The sequence below is a fragment of the Carlito syrichta genome, unplaced genomic scaffold, assembly GCF_000164805.1.
Source record: "Carlito syrichta isolate Samal-C Ts95f unplaced genomic scaffold, Tarsius_syrichta-2.0.1 Scaffold303048, whole genome shotgun sequence".
NCBI lineage: Eukaryota > Metazoa > Chordata > Mammalia > Primates > Tarsiidae > Carlito > Carlito syrichta.
Window position 1 is genome coordinate 3,565 of NW_007247144.1, and position 16,315 is coordinate 19,879.

The 16,315-nt window shown below is 50.5% G+C and overlaps 1 protein-coding gene across 3 annotated transcripts in view; it reads left to right on the forward strand.

Moving 5' to 3' along the window:
• Positions 1-531: 531 nt before the first annotated feature.
• Positions 532-16,315, forward strand: part of ZNF3 (zinc finger protein 3) — a 25,658-nt gene continuing 9,874 nt past the window's right edge. Inside the window, exons 1-5 of one of the 3 annotated variants that reach the window (XM_008057540.2) lie at positions 532-664; positions 2,860-2,951; positions 3,158-3,284; positions 5,885-7,150; positions 8,242-8,635. In XM_008057540.2, coding sequence (XP_008055731.1) covers positions 610-664; positions 2,860-2,951; positions 3,158-3,284; positions 5,885-6,954 — 1,344 coding nt within the window. In that variant the 5' untranslated portion in view covers positions 532-609 and the 3' untranslated portion in view covers positions 6,955-7,150; positions 8,242-8,635. Of the gene's footprint in view, positions 665-2,859; positions 2,952-3,157; positions 3,285-5,884; positions 7,151-8,241; positions 8,636-16,315 lie in introns of those variants that run through there. The other 2 variants (XM_021712076.1, XM_008057541.2) reach the window with 2 other exon arrangements.

The window sequence follows — 16,315 nt, forward strand, 5'->3', positions numbered from 1 at the left end:
ATTGTGGAGACGAGGTCTCGCCAAGTTGCCCAGGTGGGTCTCGAACCCGCGGGCTCAGGCAATCCACTCACCTCGGCCTCTCAAAGCGCAGGATTACAGGCTGAGCCACTGACTGAGCCCGGCTCGTATTTTTTTTAAAAAAATATTTGTCCCTGCTTCAGGGACTTACATTCTGATTCAAGGCAGCGTGTTATAAGAAAACAGAGATAAAAAGGCTACAGCCTTCTTCATAAGAGGAAGCACAGCAACTGGGACTAGTCTTTTTATCCTGATGAATATATAAACCAACTTTTTTGTTGTTACAAATATTACTCAAAGTGTGTGCGGGGAGCAAAGGGTGGAATATTGTTGAGAAGTTTGGGCCCTTTTTCTGATCGTCGCCTCGTTACAGGAATCTATCTAGAAGACACATCCCAGTTGCTGCATTTCCTCTGGCTGTTTTTGGGTACTAACTGAAATGCTGGTTCATCGCTTTCTTATTCAGGAGGTGTTTTTGAATTGTCTTTGAGCTCTTTGCTTCTGCAGGGCGCTTCCTCATTTTCATTCAAACCCTTTTTCCTGTTGCATCTGCAGCTAGGAGACCAGAGACTGGAGCATCTAGCCCTACCTATGGAAACTCAGGCTGACCGTGTATCTCAGGAACCTCAGGCTCTGCTTGAGAGTGGTGAGGAACAGGGGTTCATTCGTTATTTTATTCAGTCATTCAGCAGTCATCTGTTGAAACCTCTCAGTCATCAGGTACTAGGCTAACTACTAGAATCTAGATGTAAATAAAGCACTCTCCTGGCTATTCACTAGTGGGGAAGGCTGACTGGAACCAGTAATTAACAAAGTGCTTGATAAGTTTTATAACTGGGGCATTTTTTTCTTTTAAAATCTATTTTAGAAACAGGGTCTCGCTGTGTCGCCCTGGCTGGTCTTGAACTCCTGGGCTCAAGTGATCCTCCCACCTCATCCTTCAGAGTAGCTGGGACCACAGGTGCATGCCCCACCCCTTCCCAGCACAAAGACATTTCTGAAGAGTACCTTGTGTGTGACTCACATTTTTGTGAGTACCTCGTGTGTGATTAGAAAACTGACAATCGCTGAATTCCATTTTTCAGCCACTCTGTACAACTGACTTCATAGGCAGTTTGGAGCATGTTCTTAGAGGAAGCAATTGGGAATCATTTTGTAGCCAAAAGCAAAAGGATAAAATTAATAGAAAGCCACTAAAATATATCTTGCTTTCATAGACTGTACCACTGACTTCGGAGCTAGTATCAGTCCTAATGGGTGTTCTTCCCATGCTTACCAGGAAAAAGCATTTAAGGACTTTTTGTTTGGTTGATTCACTAGATCGAGTTTCTGTGGGACATTCGAATCTCTAAGAGACAAATTTGTACAGGACCAGGGTTGGGTGCAGTGGCTCATACCTATAATCTCAGCACTTTGAGAGGCTGAGGCTGAGGATTGTTTGAGACAAGGAGTTTGAGACCAGCCTGTGCCACACAGCAAGATCCCAGTCTCTACAAATAAATTTTTTTTTTTTTTTGAGTTGAAGTCTCACTCTGTTGCCCAGACTGGAGTGCAGTGGCCGTGCCCGGCCCCCGCAGCCTCGACCTGCTGTGCTCTGGTGATCCTTCCGCCTCAGCCTTCCAAGTAGCCGGTATTACAGGCGCGCGCTACCACGCCCGACTAATTATTTTTTTGATTTATTGTAGAGATGAGGTCTCGCCTGCCCAGGTGGGTCTCGAACCCGCGGGCTCAGGCAATCCACTCACCTCAGCCTCCCAAAGGTGCGGGATTACAGGCTGAGCCACCGATCCCGGCTTACAAATAAATTTTAAAAATTAGCTGGGTGTATGTCTGTAGTTTCAGCTACTTGGGAGGCTGAGGCAGGAGGATCCCTTGAGCCCAGGAGTTCAAGGCTGCAGTGAACTATGATGATGCCACTGCACTCCAGCTTAGGTGACATAGTGCGACCTTGTCTCCAAAAAAAAAAAAGACAAGCCCAGGCAAGGTGGCTCACTTCTGTAATCCCAACACTTTGGGAGGCTGAGGTGGGAATATTGCTTGACCCCCAGGAGTTTGAGGCTGCAGTGAACCATGATCGTGCCACTGCACTTCAGCCTGGGCAACACACTGAGACCCTGTATCTTAAAAACAAAAAACTTTTTACAAAAGAAATAAAAAAGTCAATTGATCACACAGAAACAGGAAACATTAATAGTATATAGATTTGATCTGAGGGTGGAAAAAAAGGAGAAGCACTATGTTTTTAGTCAGGACTAGGATGAGGCTGCTGGTTTTGCTCCGGTCTGAGAACTTCATGCTGAGTATGGTGGCTTGTGTCTGTAATCCCAGCTACTCAGGACACTGAGGCAGGAGGATCGCTTGAGCCTAAGAATAGCCATGGTAACGTAGTGAAACCCTGTCTGAAAAAAATAGCTTTAAAAAAAAAACCTTCATGCAAGAGTTTGGGTTCAGAGATGTTGGAAGGATAATGGAAAGGACATGAGCCAGATTACCTGTCAAACTTGAGTGAATGGACAAGAATACAGTAATCATTAAGGCTAGGACTGAGCAATTTCACTAAGAGAATAACTGGCAGAAGAGACCTGGAGCAGATTGGAGACCAAGAATTACCAGGCTTTTGGCTGTCTCTGTTCAGGTAGGATGGACCCACCCAGAATGTCCCTCTGTTGTTGTACGTACCTTTAGTAGCTGCAGAGGAACCGAACTTAGAAACAGGAGGGAGTGGGTCCCAGCTTGTACCAGGACCCTGTGTATCCTGAGCTTTCTGTGGGTTGGGCAGTCAGTGGGTCTGGAGGCCAGAAAGCAGATGGATTCACTTCTGGCTCTTTTATTGCCTTTTAGCACTTCCTTCTTCAAAAGTTCCTGGCTTTTCAGATAAGGACAGCTTAGGAGGTGAAATGTTGGCAGCTGCACTCCTAAAGGCCAAGTCCCAGGTAAGCTGCCGTTCCCTTCATCCTTTTTCTTCCCTGTTGTGCAATGACGTCCCATTCAGAACCCTAACCCCTGGGCCCTGACCATTCCCCACTTCTCAAATCAAAGACGCATTATTCAGCCGTATCCTGAGTTTCTGTGTGTGTTTCTTGGTGCTACCCACCCCATCCCTTCCCCTGAAATTGCATGCCAGAACGTGTTGTTTCAGGAGTTGGTGACATTTGAAGATGTTGCTGTTTACTTCATCCGGAAGGAGTGGAAGCGTTTGGAACCTGCTCAGAGGGACCTCTACAGGGACGTGATGCTGGAGAATTATGGCAACGTGTTCTCACTGGGTAGAACAAAACTCCCTGTTGTTTTTTGCTTCTTTGTTTGCTAGTAACAACGTAGTCGCTGAAAACAGTTTGCTGAGGATTCACCTAGTTTCAGAAAATTCTAATAACATAATAATTGTAACTCATCTTTATACAGTAAATTTGCAGCTTATGAAGAGTTTTCATATATATTCTTTCGCTTACTCGTTGCAGTAATACAGTCATGGAGGTAGTTAGTATTATCCTCGTTCACATGAAGAAAGTGAAAGTGAGGTCAGAGGTCTCAGTCTCATTGCTTTCTTCAGGAGCCTTGAATTGGTGGGGGCGAAACTCAAGCCTCGGTCTTTAATTTTGGTACTTCTTGCACGTTATTGTCAGGACTCAATGTATAACCCAGATCTTTTTTGCAGAAGTAGTGTGTTGGGACCCGGGAGGTGCTGCTCTGTGCCCAAGTGGACTTTCTGGGCCTCCGTCTGCCTCCTGCCCATCCATCTCTGCTGGGTTTCCTCTAGCGACCGAGTGCGTTGGTCAGGGCCCAGCGCACCTGCTGCTCTTATGGAAACTTTAACTTGTTGTATGGAGAAATTAGTTGCTTAAACTTTAGGATGTAGACTGCTGCTTGTCTCTCACCGTACTCTTTTTTTTTTCTTTTCTTTTTTTGAGTCAGAGTCTCGCTCTGTTGCCCAGGCTGGAGCGCAGTGGCACACTCACGGCCACTGCAGCCTCGACCTACTGGTCTTAGGTGATCTTTCGCCTCAGTCTTCCAAGTAGCTGTATCTACAGGCTGTACCACCATGCCTGGCTAATTTTTTGATTTATTGTAGAGATGAGCTCTCGCCAAGTTGTCTAGGCTGGTCTGGAACCCGGGAGCTCAGGTAGTCCTCTCACCTCGGCCTCCCAAAGTGCTGGGATTACAGGCGTAAACCACTGTGCCTGGCCTTCACCCTACTCTTAATGAGCACATTTTCCTGAGCAGTGCCAGGATCTTCCTAACTCCCATTTGAGACCTCTCTGTACATTTCTTTTCTGTCCCTTGCAGATTCTGGGCCTGAGACTGAGCTCTGGGACCTCTCAGTGTGAGCAGGCCAGACCTCCTTGCCCCATGCCTTGCCCTGTGAGCAGGGCTCCCATTTCTAAGTCCTGACACGATCTCTTGGCTGGAGTGAGAGGAAGAGCTGAGGTTCCTAGGTTAAAAGGAAACTGGGAACAGAGAGGTACCTGTTCAGGTGATGGAGAAACAGCTGTTCCTGCCCCCAAAACTCATCACCCTGTCTTTGCTTTTTAAAATATGAAGAAAGTAGCCGGGCTCAGTGGCTCAGCCTGTAATCCCGCACCTTTGGGAGGCTGAGGTGAGTGGATTGTCTGAGCCCGCGGGTTCGAGACCCGCCTGGGCAGCGAGACCTCATCTCTACAATAAATCAAAAAATCAGCTGGGCGTGGTATCGCATGCTTGTAATTCCGGCTACTTGGAAGGCTGAGGCGGAAGGATTGCCGGAGCCCAGCAGTTCGAGGCTGTGGTGACTGGGAGCGGCCACTGCACTCCAGTCTGGGCGACAGAGTGAGACTCCAACTCAAAAAAAATAAAATAAATAAAATAAAATATGAAGAAAGTAAAAACACCAACACTCTGGACCCTTTATGCTTATCCTCTGTGCCTAAAGTTCCCTTCAGAAACTGAAGTAGCGAAAATAGAGAAGTCAAACACTGAGATTGTTTGCATAGCCTTCTAGGCATAGGGCCCAGAGGCAGACTAAACTCTGTCTTGACTGTTTCCGTGGGACTGGCTTATGTGGTATGATGATGCACGATTGTTCTTCTCACGGGGCCATTGGGTCACTAGTGTCCTCATCCTTGCGCCTTCCCAATCTGTTGCTGTTTCTTCCCACCCTTCCCTACTTTCCTCACCAGCTGTCTGTGTTTGGTTTCCTGGATTTGCTCTCCCTTTCTTGTAGTCACCATCTCCCAGTTATAGCTACAGTCCCTGACCTCTCTGAACACTTTGTCACTTTGTTAAGAAATACGACCTTCTGGGCACTGTGGCTCATGTCCCTAATCCCAGCATTTTGGGAGGCAAAGGCAAGAGGATTACGTGAACCCAGGGGTTTGAGACCAGCCTGGGCAACTTGGTGCGACCTCATCTCTACAATAAGTAAAAAAATAGACTGGGTATGGTGGCACATGCCTGTAGTTCCAGTTACTTAGAAGGCTGTGGTAAGGACTTCCTGAGTCCAGCAGGTCGAGGCTGCGGTGGCCATGTGCGTGCCATTGCACTCTAGCTTGGGTGACACAGTGAGACTCCAACTCAAAAAAAAAAAAAGAGAAATATGACCTTCTTCTAACTTTGGTTCTCTATCTCTCTGCTTGATCCATCCTCCCTTACATATTCAGCTTTCTTTATACTTCGAGCTCTCCTTGATTTGCTTTCTGCTTCATTCACTTCCTGTCTCCTTAGCCATTTACCTTATTTTGCCATAGCTACACACATAGGGCAGGCCTCTGTACAGGCATGTGAAAGGCATGTGTTTTCAGCTCTATAAATATCAGTCATGTGATTATCCTGTGCTCTGATTTCATTCTTCCATAAGGCACAAGTGACATTTGCATTTTTTTTATTGTGCCAGATGGTGAGACCAGAACTGAGAATGATCAGGAAATTTCTGAAGATACAGGACCACATGGGGTGCTATTAGGAAGATTCCAAAAGGATATTTCTCAGGGTCTTAAGTGTAAAGAAGCCTATGAACAAGAAGTCAGTCTAAAGAGGCAGCTGGGGAACTCCTCTGGAGAAAGATTGAATAGAAGAATGCAAGATTTTGGTCAAGTGACAATTGAGAAAAAGTTAACCCCCACTGGAGAAAGAAGTGAGATGTATAATGATTTGGGGAACGGCTTTACTGTGAGTTCCAATCTTATCTCACATCAGAGACTTCCTGTGGGAGACAGACCCCATAAGTGTGATGAATGTAACAAGAGCTTTAATCGAACTTCAGACCTTATTCAACATCAACGAATCCACACTGGGGAAAAACCCTATGAATGTAGTGAATGTGGGAAAGCCTTCAGCCAGAGCTCACATCTTATCCAGCATCAGAGAATCCACACTGGGGAGAAACCTTATGAATGTAACGATTGTGGGAAGACCTTCAGTTGTAGCTCTGCTCTCATTCTACATCGGAGGATCCACACCGGGGAGAAACCTTACGAATGTAACGAGTGTGGGAAAACCTTCAGCTGGAGCTCCACCCTGACTCACCATCAGAGAATCCACACTGGGGAGAAACCCTATGCCTGTAATGAATGCGGCAAGGCCTTCAGCAGGAGCTCCACCCTTATTCACCATCAGCGAATCCACACTGGGGAGAAACCCTATGAATGTAACGAGTGTGGGAAGGCCTTCAGCCAGAGCTCACACCTCTACCAGCACCAGAGAATCCACACTGGAGAGAAGCCCTACGAATGTATGGAATGTGGAGGAAAGTTTACCTATAGCTCAGGCCTTATTCAGCATCAGCGAATCCACACAGGGGAGAACCCCTATGAATGTAGTGAGTGTGGGAAAGCCTTCAGGTACAGCTCAGCTCTTGTTCGCCACCAGAGAATCCACACTGGAGAGAAGCCCTTGAACGTAATGGGTTTGAGCAAAAGTTCTCTCAGAGTTACTGCAGAGTTAAATACCAGAGGGTCTACGTGAGGGAACCAGACGCCTGTTTTCCGCACGCCTCGAGTCTCGAGCTCTTGCCTTACTGCATAATATGAGCCGCTTAGGCTGTGTCCCTTCCAACTCAGACCTTTCACCTGAGAGAATGGGGGAAGTTGGGCAAATCATCCTTCACAGTGATCGGCAACCTAGTGTATTTCCCCAGGAATCAAACCAGCACTGGAAAACGGTGAGGCCAGCAGCCGATCAAATGCTGGGCATAGTAGAAGGCAGCTCTGGGAGCCCTGGAGTCAGTCACCCCATTTTGGAAGGGAGTTTGCACTAAAGCATTTTTCTCACAGCAGAGGAGGCTTCCCAAGACGGGGATGGAAGCACAGTAGGGACAGAATTGCAAGGATTCCCCTAGTTGGAGTCAGTGTAGTCAGCACAGAAAGTGGCGGGATGTTCTTGCCCCTGTTGCTTGCTAGAGAGGAGAGATGGAGGCTGTATTTCAAAATCACTGCACCTTGTCCAGTTTTAAGTTTTGATACATAACATACTGTTGTGTTTCATGATTTAATGATGGAAATCGGGTGCTGGGAGATTTATTATTTTATTGAGGGAGAAAAGGCCCCCAAAAGATTTTCTGTGATGACTGTGTCCTTTGGGGTCTTTAGAGTGACAAGGCCGTATTTCCAAGAGCAGCCTGGCCATGTTGCAGGCAGACCCCTCCCCTCCCCTGTTGTAATGGGGCCGACAGAGAAAGCCACCCCAGCAGCGAGTCACCTGAGAGGATCAGAAGCATCTAGTGTTGGCCTCTGGTTCCTGTCCTCTCTTCTTTCCCTCTGCCCATTCCTGTGATTAAAAGTGAGCTTATCTAAAGCCCTGCTTACCAAGGGTGCTTCCAGAAAGCTCAGCCTGCTTGCCCTGCCCTCATGTCTCCTCTGGCAGCTGGCCCCAGCAGCCAGACTGCTCCTGACTCCACCTCTGACTCAGCAGCTGGGGATTAGAGCAAGCAGAGGAGGAAGGCTGTGTCCTGAGGCTGCAGAGAGCTCCTTGCTGAGTTAGAACGGAGCACCTTGAGTTTCCCCAGCCGGAAGGATGGTCTTCCATGGTCTTTTCCCAGCCCTGCTACTCCTGTGGCATACGTGAAGTGCACTATTAAACAGACTCGTTTTTCAGGAGCGATGTGGTTTTGTGCAGGGGCCAGATCCATTTCAGTTAAGACGGGATACGTGAGTGACTGCAGATGGAATCTGAAACCTAACCTTTGAGATCTCTTTGTAGATGGGCTTTTCTCTTCCAGCCATTAACACGAGATTCCATTCCCCCTTCCCTCAGATCCCCATCAGACTCCTCTAGACGCTGCTGCAGACGGTCTCCAAATCACGACACAGGCATTCCTGCTCCCACCTTCAGGCCCACACTCGGGAGTGTGTGAGCTGCAGATCCTGCCGTGTAGCACAGTGCTTAGGACCAGCAGCCCGGACGGGAAAGGTCCTGTGGGGTGTGGGTCCTTGACAGGAGAGCATCTGGGGGTTGGCTGGCAGTGGGGCAAACAGCTTTCTTGGTTTGGCCATGCGTGGGAGTGTGTTGCAGCCACGGAGGAGGCTGGGATGAAGATGTGGAGAAGTTAAGGAAATGTTTGGAACTGTGATTACATATTATATATTGTGATTGACCACCTAATATATGTTTTTAGCTTCACAAAACTAAATGAAACTGATCATTTTTACTCTTTAGCCTATGCTGCCTACTTGCACATTGACTTTGTTTCTCAAAGTGCAGCTCAGGAACTGTCCATATTGGAATCAGCAGGCCGGGCTGGGCTTGGCTCAACCTGTCACCCCAGCACTTTGGGAAGCCAAGGCGAGTGGATTGCCTGAGCCTGCGGGTTCGAGATCAGTCAGGGCAACTTGGTGAGACCTCATCTCTACAATTAAAAAAAAAACAACTAGTGCGTGGTTGCGCACATCTGTAGTTCCGGCTACTTGGAAGGCTGAGGCAGAAGGATCGCCAGAGCCCAGCAGGTCAATGCAGGGGTGGCCGTGAGTGCCGCTGCACTCCAGCCTGGGCGCTGGAGTGAGACTCCAACCCAAAAGAAAAAGCAGGTTGCTCATTAGTAGTGGAGGTTTCTAAGCCTCAAATCAGACCTCTGTAGTCATGTCTGGGGAAAGAGTCTAAGCGTGCACCCAGAAGGAAGAAATAGTAATGGGATTCTTAGAGAAAAATCCTAGGAGAGAAACTTGAACTGGATGCGGTAAAGGAGAGGAGGCTTCAGGCAGGACAGTCCGAGGTGAACCTTGAGCGGAGCTGCTTACGCGGAGGCTTGTGGAGAGCTCTGCAAAAGACCCCCAGCAGGTACAGCAGTGAGCAGGCACTGAGCAGTGAACAGGACCAGCCCCTCCGCTCGGGTGCCGAACTGCTGAGAAGCGCCTCCAGAGGGCGGTGTGGTGACCCCTTGAGAGCATCTGAGGGACTGAGAGTTACCAGGACCATTGCGTGAAAACTGCATTTTTTAAAAAACGACTCTGAAACTGCTTTAGCATTTTTTTCACCGGATTCTGTAGATCCTGTTTCCCGTGATGGTTCTTTGCTCAGCTCCTAACTGGCCACTCCCGTGTTCAGTCATGATATCAGCCTGTCTCTTTATACAGGCTATTTTCGGAACTCCTTTACTCTCAAGGCTTCAGCTGTCACCTGTATGCAAATGAGTTTTGAATCTACAGGTGTGGTACTAATCTCTCTCCCGGTCTCCAGTCGGGTTTCCAGCAGACTGCAGAGCCTTTTTTTCTGAGTTGGAGTCTCACTCTTGCCCAGGCTGGAGTGCAGTGGCACTGCTCACAGCCATCACAGCCTCGACCCGCCGGGCTCAGGCGATCCTTCCGCCTCCGCCTTCCAAGAAGCTGGAGCCACAGGCGTGTGCCACCACACCCGGTTGGTTGTTTTATGTGTTGTGGAGGCCTTGCCATGTTGCTCAGGCTGGTCTCGAACCCCTGAGTTGAGCCTCCCAAAGTGCTGGGATTATAGGCGTGAGCCACCATGTCCTGCTGACTGCAGAGCCTTTACATCAGGATTTTGAAGTCATGTCTCCTGCCAGACGCGTCTTTCTCATTGGTTGCCCCCACCTCAAGAGCTTTCTTTGATTGTGCACTTCCTCCTCCATCTAGCCTGCATCAAGTTCTGGACAGGCTTAGCAGGCATGGAGTGGAAACAAGTTGTTCCAGGAGGAGGTGGGGTTTCCCAGTGATGGCAGCTGTGGCTGACACGCACCACATAGTTTGTGCCAGCCTTCCCTGCCCCTTTCCAATTGGCTTTCATATGTTAAGTTGTCTGATCCTCACAACAACTTGTCTGTGAGGAGGTGGCAGTCGTGTCTCCGTCCGAAGAGACAGTTGTGACACGTGACAATGAGATCTGAGGGTGGAAGACCTTTCCGGGGTGGCTCTGCTGTTGGGAGGCCGGACCCCGTGGCCTCCGAGGCTTGGGCCTGAGGCGGGAGGCACGTGTGAAGAGGGCATCTCATCTGCGTGGCTGTCCTGCCTGCTAGCAGTCCACAGTTGCCTGGCAGTTCCCGTGTTGGGTCAGAACCGTAGTGGGGCCTCCGCATTAGGTCAGACCCGCCGGGGTGGCCGGGGAGAGGTGCGATCTGGGGCCGCGCGAAGAGTGCGAGGAATTGCACTTAAGTTAGGGTGGAAGATGCCGTTTATTTAGAAAGTGAGAGAGCCGGGCTCAGTAGCTCAGCCTGTAATCCCGCGCCTTTGGGAAGCCGAGGCGAGTGGATTGCCTGAGCCCACAGGTTCGAGACCTGCCTGGGCCACTTGGCGAGACTGCATCTCTGCAATAAATCAGTACCGGGCATGGCAGCACGCGCCTGTAGTTCTGGCTACTCGGAAGGCTGAAGCGGAAGGATCGCCAGAGCCCAGCAGGTCGAGGCTGCGGTGGCCGGGAGCGGCCACTGCACTCCAGTCTGGCTGACAGATTGAGACTCCGACTCAAAAAAAAAAAAAAAGGGGAGATTTGCTTCCTTGGGTGTGGGAGGGGGCCAAAGCTTAGGGCATTGTGACCCAGCCACATAAGGGCTTAACCAAAGCGTGGCAGAATGGCTGCTTGAGGCCGAGTGCTTCGAAACCTTCCCTTCGGTAGGGGCGGGCTGCCTCAAGTCAGCCCGAAGAGGACAGGGATGGACATGGCGGGCAGATGGGTGGGCCAGCCACAGGACCGCTGCCACGTTGGTGGGGGTCTGTGTCATGAAGGGCCGATGAGGGTGGCTTGTTCACAAAGCAAGCGGGGAACTTGTAAAGCAAGCCACCTCCGAGGAACTGGTTCTGCCCTTGCCGAGTGATTAGCGTGCAAGTTAAAGTGAACTGCTAGGAAAATGTGCCAAGACTAACCAGTGTTAAAATGGCTGCACATTGGGTACATCGACTCCGTCTTGGTCCTTTCACTCTCTTTCCATTGCTGCCGACCCCAGAGTTCAGATCCTTAATGCCTCCTTCCTGCGCTAGAGTGTTCTGATCGATGGATAGCTCTGTTTTCTCTCAGTTTTATCTCCCCAAAGCACTGTGCCAACCTTGTCCCTCCTTCAAAGTGTCAGTAGCTTCTCCCTCAAAGAAATTCTTTCAAAAAACATGAGGCCAGGCTTGGTGGCTCATCCTGTCATCCCAGCACTTTGGGAGGCTGAGGCAAGTGGATTGTCTGAGCCCGTGGTTTTGAGACCAGCTCGGGTAATTTGGCAAGGCCTGTCTCTACAATAAATCAAAAAATTAGCCGGGCGTGGTAGTGCGCGCCTGTAGTTCGGCTACTTGAAGGCTGCAGCGAGGGATCGCCTGAGCCCAGCAGGTCCCCGCTGGGGTGGCTGTAGTGTGCCACTGCACTCCCACTTGGACAACGGAGGGAGACTCCAGCTCAAAAAACAAAACCAAAGAAAACTTGATACTTTCTTGTTCAGACACTCAGCAGCCCTATCTTACAGCATACTTTTTTTTTGCTGAGTTGGAGTCTCACTCCGTCGCCCAGACTGGAGTGCAGTGGCCGCTCCCGGCCACCGCAGCCTCGACCTGCTGGGCTCCGGCGATCCTTCCGCCTCAGCCTTCCAAGTAGCTGGAACTACAGGCACACACCACCACGCCTGGCTAGTTTTTTGATTTATTGTAGAGATGAGGTCTCGCCAAGTTGCCCAGACTGGTCTCGAACCCACAGGCTCAGGCAGTCCCCCTCACCTCGGCCTCCCAAAGTGCTGGGATGGCTAGCGTGAGCCACCACGCCCAGCCGGCATGCAATTCGAACCCCTCCGCTGTGCAGTCCAGGCCCTCCTGTATTGCTGGCCGCTCCATTCCGTTAGCCGCCTTTCCTGCTGCTCTTTTCACATATCAAATTGCAAAGTGACAACAACGCCCCATGCACACTCAGCGTGCTGCCCTCAAATTGGCCCCCCCACAATGCTCCGTGTCCTCTTCCGCCCAATTAGTAAAAAGTAGTCAAAGGGGCCTTAGAGCCATCTTGCTCGGCCTTCTGCCTCAGGCAGACACGTCCAGCAGTGTCCCAGCCAGATGGCTCTCCGTCCTCTCCGTGTCTCCAGGAACGAAGCTCGTTGCCAAAGCAGGCGACTCTGGTCCTGAGCTTCCCAACTACTGGAAACAGCCTCGTGCTATCACCTTGCAAGTCACACCATCACCAGCCCAAACAATGCCTGTTCTCTCAGATGATTCTGAGGAAGGATATCATGTGATAACTTTTCATCTGAGTCGGAGTCTTACTGTGTTGCCCAGGCTGGAGTGCAGTGGCATGCTCCCGGTCACCACAGCCTCCACCCGCTGGGCTCAGGCAGTCTTTCTGCCCCAGCCTTCCAAGGAGCACGGAACTACAGGCATGCGCCAACAAGCCCGGCTAGTTTTTTGATAAGATGTGGAGATGAGGTCTTGCCAAGTTGCCCAGGCTGGTCTTGAACACGTGGGCTCAGGCAGTTCTCTCATCTCGGCCTCCCAAAGTGCTGGGATCATAGGCATGAGCCACTGTGCCCGGCCTATAACTTCTCAACTACAGGAAAGGCCTCGTTTTCTTGAACACTGGGTAACAAATATGAACCTGGTCAGACTAGGTGGCTGACGCCTGTAATCCCGCACTTTGGGAGGCCAAGGTGAGAGGATTTCTTGAGTCCATGAGTTTGAGACCAGCCTAGGCAATACAGCAAGACCTTATCTCTACAAAAAAATAAAATTAGCTGGGCATGCCTGTAGTCCCAACTAGCTATTTGGGAGGCCGAGGTGGAAGGGATTGCTTGAGCCTGGGAGGTTGAAGCTCTGGTGAGGGTGTGGTGAGCCGTGATTGTGCCACTTGCACTCCAGCATGGGTGACAGAGTGAGACCCCACCTCAGGAAAAAAAAGGAAATATGAACCATGGAGTGGTGGTGATGAATATCTTTTTTTGAGTTGGAGTCTCACTCTGTCACCCAGGCTGGAGGACAGTGGCACGCTCATGGCCACTGCAGCCTCCACCTGCTGGGCTCAGGCGATTCTTCCGCCTCAGCCTTCCAAGTAGCTGCAACCACAGGCGTGCCCAGCTAATTTTTTTTTATTGCAGAGACAAGGTCTTGCCAAGTTGTCCAGGCTAGTCTCGAACCCGTGGGCTCAGGCAATCCACTTACCTTGGTCTCCCAAAGTGCTGGGATTACAGGCTGAGCCACCGAGCCCGGCCCAGCCTGGTCTTGAACTCGTGGGCTCAGGCAATCCTCTTGCTTCAGCCTCCCAGAGGTCTGTGATCACAGGTGTGAGCCATTACGCCCGACTGAATATCTTTTTTTTTTTGAGTTGGAGTCTCACTCCATCACCCAGGCTGGAGTGCAGTGGCACGCTCACAGCCATCCCAGCGTCGACCTGCTGGGCTCCGGGGATCCTTCCACCTCAGCCTTCCGGGTAGCCGGAACTACAGGCACACGCTACTACACCCAGTTAATTTTCTGATTTATTGTAGAGACGAGGTCTTGCCAAGTTGCCTGGGCTGGTCTCGAACCCGCAGGCTCAGGAAATTCACTCGCCTCAGCCTCCCAAAGCACTGGGATGACAGGCTGAGCCACTGAGCCCGGCCCTGGCTGAGTATCTTAATAAGTTGTTTCATTTTAGTGAAAACATTGTTTTTAAAAACTCCCCAGATTTTGTCTTTCTTCATAAATTGTAGAGTTAAATTTTTTTCCAGTTCAACAAAATAAAGGAAAGCCCTATTAGGTGTATTATTTAAAAGGTGTGAATAATGAACTGAAGGACTTGAGATGAATCAAGAATTACATGGACTATGTGTACATACAAAAATAAATATGGCAACCACAGTGGCCTTTCCAGGGATGGCCTGGAGATAATGATTCCCTTCCACAAGTGGGTCTTCGCTTGCGTATTCCCTACCTGGACGGCCAACAGCACCGGCTTCCCCGTCAGCCAAGCTAGAAACTCCGGGATTGTTCCAGCTGCGGGCTCCTCTCCATCTCCGCGCCCCCACAGCTTGTCCGTCCGAAGCTCACCCATCGCTTCCTGCCCATTCCTGGGATTCCCGTGTTGACCTGGTTCCTGGACTTTGGCACGGCCCTTACTGTGTCCTGGCTTCCCCGCTTTCCCCTCGACTCCTTCTTCACCCCCTGCACGAGCTGCCCCTCTGAAGTGCAAACCAGAGGCCACCACGCAAGCTCTTTCAGACGCCCCTCTTGTTCCCTGGGGCGAAGTCCACATGCCTTATCGTGGCACAGGGGGCTTTTCGTTTATCCCCCTTTCTCCGGGGAGAAAGGAAGGAGGAGGGGAAAGGAGGGGACCGGGTACACGGTGAGCTTTAGACCCTCTGGGGCCCAAAGCCAGGCGGTCCGAGGAAGTGCCAGCCCCTTCCTCCACCGCCTGTCTCCTCGCACGAATCTTTGCAGCAGTTCGACGAGTCGATGCTTGTGCTGTAGGAGACACAAAGCTGAATGGACGACGGTTCCTGCACTGAAAGAGGCTGGGTCTAGCGGGAGACAGAGCTGGGTGGATCACACAAGACAGAAGGAGTTGCCAGGAGAGTTACAGTAATCATCTTGATAGCTGATCTTGTTGTTGTTTGGCTTGGAGTCTCACTCTGTCGCCCAGGCTGGAGTGCCATGGCACGCTCGCAATCACTGCAGCTTCACTCTGCTGGGCTCAGGCAATGCTTCCACTTTAGCCTGCCAAGTAGTGGAACCACAGGCATATGCCACCACGCCCGGCTGATTTTTTGACTTATTGTGGAGACGAGATCTCACCATGTTGCTCAGGCTGGTCTCGAACCCCTGGGCGCAGGTCATCCTCTGGCCTCTGCCTCCCAAAGTGCTGGGATGACAGGCTGGATAGATGATCTTTATTGACTGCGTACCCACGTGCCAGATGGTGTTCTAACTAGTCTTCTAGCATGTATTGTTTTCCACACTGTCAGCTGTCTTCACGACATCAGCTTGTCTTTACGGCTGCTCGTTCCCCGAGCCATCTAGAGCAGTTGCGCCATGGGAGAACTAAGGTTTTCAAGCCGGGCTCGGTGGCTCAGCCTGTAATCCCATGCCTTGGGAGGCCGAGGTGAGTGGATGGCCTGAGCCCGCAGGTTCAAGACCTACCTGGGCAACTTGACGAGACCTCATCTCTACAATAAGTCAAAAAAAAAAATTAGCCAGGCGTGGTAGCGCGCGCCAGTAGTTCCAGCTACTCGGAAGGCGGAGGTGGAAGGATCGCCGAAGCCCAGCAGGTGGAGGCTGCAGGGGCCAGGAGCGGCCACTGCACTCCAGTGTGGGCGACAGAGTGAGACTCCGGCTCAAAAAAAAAAAAAAGGCTTTCAAACCTCCCTCTTGGGCATGCAATACAGAGTTGATTTTGATATTTGTCATTTTACCATGAGATTAAAAAGTCATTCAGAGTGAACTATATCTGGCATTTAGGTCCAGTGAACATGAACAAATTTTATTTTGTTTTGAGTTGGAGGCTCCCTCTGTGAGCCAGGATGGAGAGTGCCACTGCACTCTCACAGCCACTGCAGCCTTGACCTGCTGGGCTTAGGGGATTCTTCCACCTCAGCCTTCCAAGTAGCTGGAACCACAGGCATGCACCACCACGCCCAGCTAATTTTTTTTTTACTTATTGTAGAGATGAGGTCTCACCAAGTAGCCCAGGCTGGTCTCAAACCGGTGGACTCGGGCAATTCTCTTGTCTCAGCATCCCAAAGTGCTGGGATTATAGGTCTGAGCCACCACATCCAGCCTAAATTAGGTTACTGAGTTCTCTGATCGTGAGAAGAAATTTCAAATAAATGAAAACAGCATGGCCAGGCTCAGTGGCTCAGCCTGAGATTCAGCGCTTTGGGAGGCCGAGGTGAGTGGATTGCTGAGCCCACGGGTTCGAGACCCACCTGGGCAACTTGGCGAGACCTCATCTC